Genomic DNA, 3804 nt, shown 5'->3' on the forward strand with positions numbered 1-3804 from the left:
AAATAAAAAATAGCAGAAATATTCAAAACGGGACGTGCTACATGTCCGTCGGCTGATCTTTTTAAAAGATCAGCTTGGTCATGAGCCGGCCGATTTACTGCATTGAGCGAACCAAATATGTCTGCATAACTGCAGTTTTGTGAAATCATATTTATACATTTCAAAAGAAATCTGAAATTAACTACCCCATCCGTTCCTAAATACAGTCTTTGAAGAGGTTCCACTACAAGTCTTCATACAGATGTATATAGACATATTTTAAAATATAGATTCATTTATTTCGCTTTTGTATGTAGTCACTTAGCGAAACGATTTATTTTGCTTTTGTATGTAGTCGCTTAGCGAAACGCCTAAAAAAACTTATATTTAAGAACGGAGGAAGTACGAAAATCAGCTCAAAAATTGATGTACGTTTAGAGATTCAAAAAAGCTAAATTTGGATGTGAATAATGTCAATTTTGGGTGAATAGTAATTTGATCCTATTCACATCTGACTTTTGTCTTTTCTTGTAGGTCGAATTAGGAGCTTAATGTTTTTGAGGTTGTACATCAAATAGATGTGTCGATCACACACAAGTTTCCCCCTCTATGCTTAGAGCAGCTAACGATCTAGAACACCTCTGTGCCAAGCAAACACAAGTTTCGACCTCTGCGGACCACAGCTAACGATCTTACACACCTCCCTACAAAGCAAACCAACTCGTCGATAATCAATATAGCTCTTGAATCGCAAGAAAAAAAGTACTTGCATCAGCTCAACCAGGCAAGCACCTTCATGCGATGCAGGCTGGATGCGCCCAGGAAACAAAACACGCCCTTGATACACACATACCGGATAGACCTTGTCATGGATACTAACTGGCATTAAACAAAAATACTCAATTCTTACACTCTTCTTTCCAAGATGTCTCGGACAAACAAAAATGACTTCCAGAACTGGAGCCAAACAGCCACAGTATGCTTGCACACTACTCAGGGATGAGCAATAGCTATGGTTTAACAATGCTGAACTTAGTTCATCCGCTGCGCAGCCTCCTTTGCGATAAGCCTTTCCCTGGCCTTGGTCTTCGCTTGCGACTTCGAGCCCATGACACCACCACCCCACTTCTTCCTAACTTCATCGAATTTGTCATTGAAGTTTGCCTGCGAATTAGACAATTACAGTTAGCTGACAAACAAGAAGCAAACACCGTAACTAAGAAACAAAATAAATCAAAGCACCACAAACCTTGATAGCCTCAAGGATCTTGCTGAACTCAAGCTTATCCTCATTCTTCACTGTGGTCAGGCACAGAACAGAGGCAGTCTTCTTGTGAACAATCTATGGAAATTATTCATTAGATCCTGGTGTCCAGTAGATAATATTTAACACATACAAATAGTTAGCAACATAAACTATTACCGATCCAAGGCGAGATTTTCCCTTAACAATGCAGTAAGGGACCTCCATTTTCCTGCAAAGGGCAGGGAGCCACACAACCAGCTCAATCGGATCAACATCATGAGCTATGACAACCAGCTGGGCTTTACTCTGCAAGAAGGCACAGAAACTTAAATTATCAACTAAGTGCAGTTTCATGACTTTCAGGTAAGTCTATAACAGCGGCCACATAGGAAAGCAGGGGGAACATACCTGTTCAATTAGGTAGGTAACATGGTTAAGGCCATATTTCACAACAATTGGCTTCTTTGCCTCAACAGTTTTCCCTTCGGCTTCAGCCTGGGCCCTCTTTAGAAGCCTCTCCTTCTTGGCAACTTTGTCTTCGGGACGGTACTTAAGAAGCATCTTGAACAAGTTCGTTGCTGAAATAGAAGTTTGAAAGTTGGTCAGTTAACAGAGAAGAACAAGGGATTGAAGAGATGCACCTCATACAACATTATAACAAACAACATATTCAATTAGAACCATCCACAATGTAATAAAGATCATTCAAAAGTTGCAAGAAGATTTGACCACTAAAGGTAATAATGACATACAATATCACCCCTTAATAGAGTGCAACGGCAAAGGGTTTCTAAATTTTAGGGAACTAGCTGGGATTGGTAGAAACATTTTACAAGTCTTCGTTTGATTAGTTCAATCCTGACCAAGGCAAACTTGGCTTGCAGGGTACACCCTCCCAAATAAAATAAAACCAAGATAGTACTGCAATATATAAAATTAAGCCAACTACTCCCTCCGTCCCAAACACATTTTGTCTTAGATTTGTTAAAATATGAATGTATCTAGTCAAGTTTTAGTATTTAGATACATCCATTTCTAGACAAAGCTAAGACAAGAAATTTGGGACCAAGGGAATACATATATTTTCTTTAGCCCAGAGACTCAATTGGATTGACCCTTCAAACCCCACTCCAAGTCTAACACATTGCATCCAGAACCCGACGGACAGACCTCTCCTTGCACATACTTCTTAAGTATTGGATTCAATACTGATCACACCGCCTGTGGTGGCTCTACACATATTTCTGATGTCAACTGACATAACAACTTGCAAAAAACACTAGCAAAGATTATTCATCAAAAGATATAAACATGCATTAAACAGTTTGAACGGATTGACATCAGAAGGGTCGCAAGTCTACCACTACCATTCCACGCCTCGAATGTCGCTAGAAAAGCTTGGAGGTGCTACCAAGGCCTAAACGAATATCAGTTAACATACAGCTAGTGACTAAATAGGTGAGACTACTTAAGTAGGTGGCCATGTGCACAACATACGCAAATGAGAGAATACTATAGAACAACAGCAAGAACATTATCTATGATTTGAGTATGTTGCGCAAATGATTGTGTCTAGTAGCTACCCTAGTTCCTACTTCATCAGTACGATCTTGGCATGGAGAAAACAGAAAAACACATCATAAACAGCTAGGTTGTATGTATACCAAGGTTCTTGTCGAGGGTGCGGGTGAACTGGTGAAGTGCCGGGGGCACCTTGAGGCGCTGCTTGAGGATGCGGCGCTGGCGCTGGATGCGCACAACCTTGGGCCACTTAACGAAGCGGTGGAGGTCCTTCTTGGGCGGGAGGGCGCCGCCGATGCCAAATTGCTTCGGCCTCTTCTCGAACAGCGGATTGGTCACCTTTTCCTGTACTACCAACCAACGTATCAGCGAACGGCGCTAAGAACGGAACGAATCGAACGGAGGCGAACAGGATTCAATGAGCGGATGCGCACCGTTTTCTTCTTCGCCGGGACAGGCGCCTTGCCGCCTCGCTTAGGAGCCTGCAAGATTCGGATCAAGACACGATAATCAGTGGCTCGAACCGCAGCGGCGAAGATCCAAATGAAGTAGCCCATGGATGCCCCAAGAAAGCATCACGAAACATCGCCACTCCAATTTACGAAGCGAGACTTTGCATGAAACAGACGGGTGAGAAAGGACAAGGAGCGAACCATTTCGCCGGCGGCTGGTTGAGGTCAGCGGGGCAACGGCGAGGGGCAGACGGAGGCGGGGGAGAAGCGGTTCCGAAGCCAGGCGGCGCCTTTATAAGGGCTAGTTCGATAAGAAGGGAAGCTTACGGAGCGTTGGATGCGGGGTGGGGTGGGCACGGGCTGCTCTGACCGTCCGTCGTGAGGATTAGGGTTTTCGAGGTCGTGGTTGGGCTAAACAGGCCTTGTTGTGCGGAAGATGATGAGAGAGGTCCTGATTTGGGCTGGGCTACGATAACTAGCAGGTGGCCCAATTGTATTGTAACATTCCATATCTAAACAAGCCTTGCACAGGTTACTTTCCATATCTAAACTCCTCTCCTTCTAAAAATATATATATCTAAACTCCTCTCGAGATAATAGTACGTC

General features: G+C 43.4%; 1 protein-coding gene across 1 annotated transcript; it reads right to left on the bottom strand.

Moving 5' to 3' along the window:
* Positions 1-845: 845 nt before the first annotated feature.
* LOC123407569 (60S ribosomal protein L7a-2) lies at positions 846-3543 on the bottom strand. The gene is made up of 7 exons (XM_045100732.1): positions 3400-3543; positions 3181-3228; positions 2890-3091; positions 1634-1803; positions 1403-1531; positions 1229-1321; positions 846-1143 (listed from the first exon to the last, which is right to left on the bottom strand). Exons 1-7 carry the CDS (start codon positions 3400-3402, stop codon positions 1012-1014), a joined length of 777 nt encoding a protein of 258 aa, XP_044956667.1. The 5' UTR covers positions 3403-3543; the 3' UTR covers positions 846-1011.
* Between the last annotated feature and the right edge of the window lie 261 nt (positions 3544-3804).

This window comes from Hordeum vulgare, chromosome 7H (genome assembly GCF_904849725.1).
Source record: "Hordeum vulgare subsp. vulgare chromosome 7H, MorexV3_pseudomolecules_assembly, whole genome shotgun sequence".
NCBI classification, from domain to species: domain Eukaryota; kingdom Viridiplantae; phylum Streptophyta; class Magnoliopsida; order Poales; family Poaceae; genus Hordeum; species Hordeum vulgare.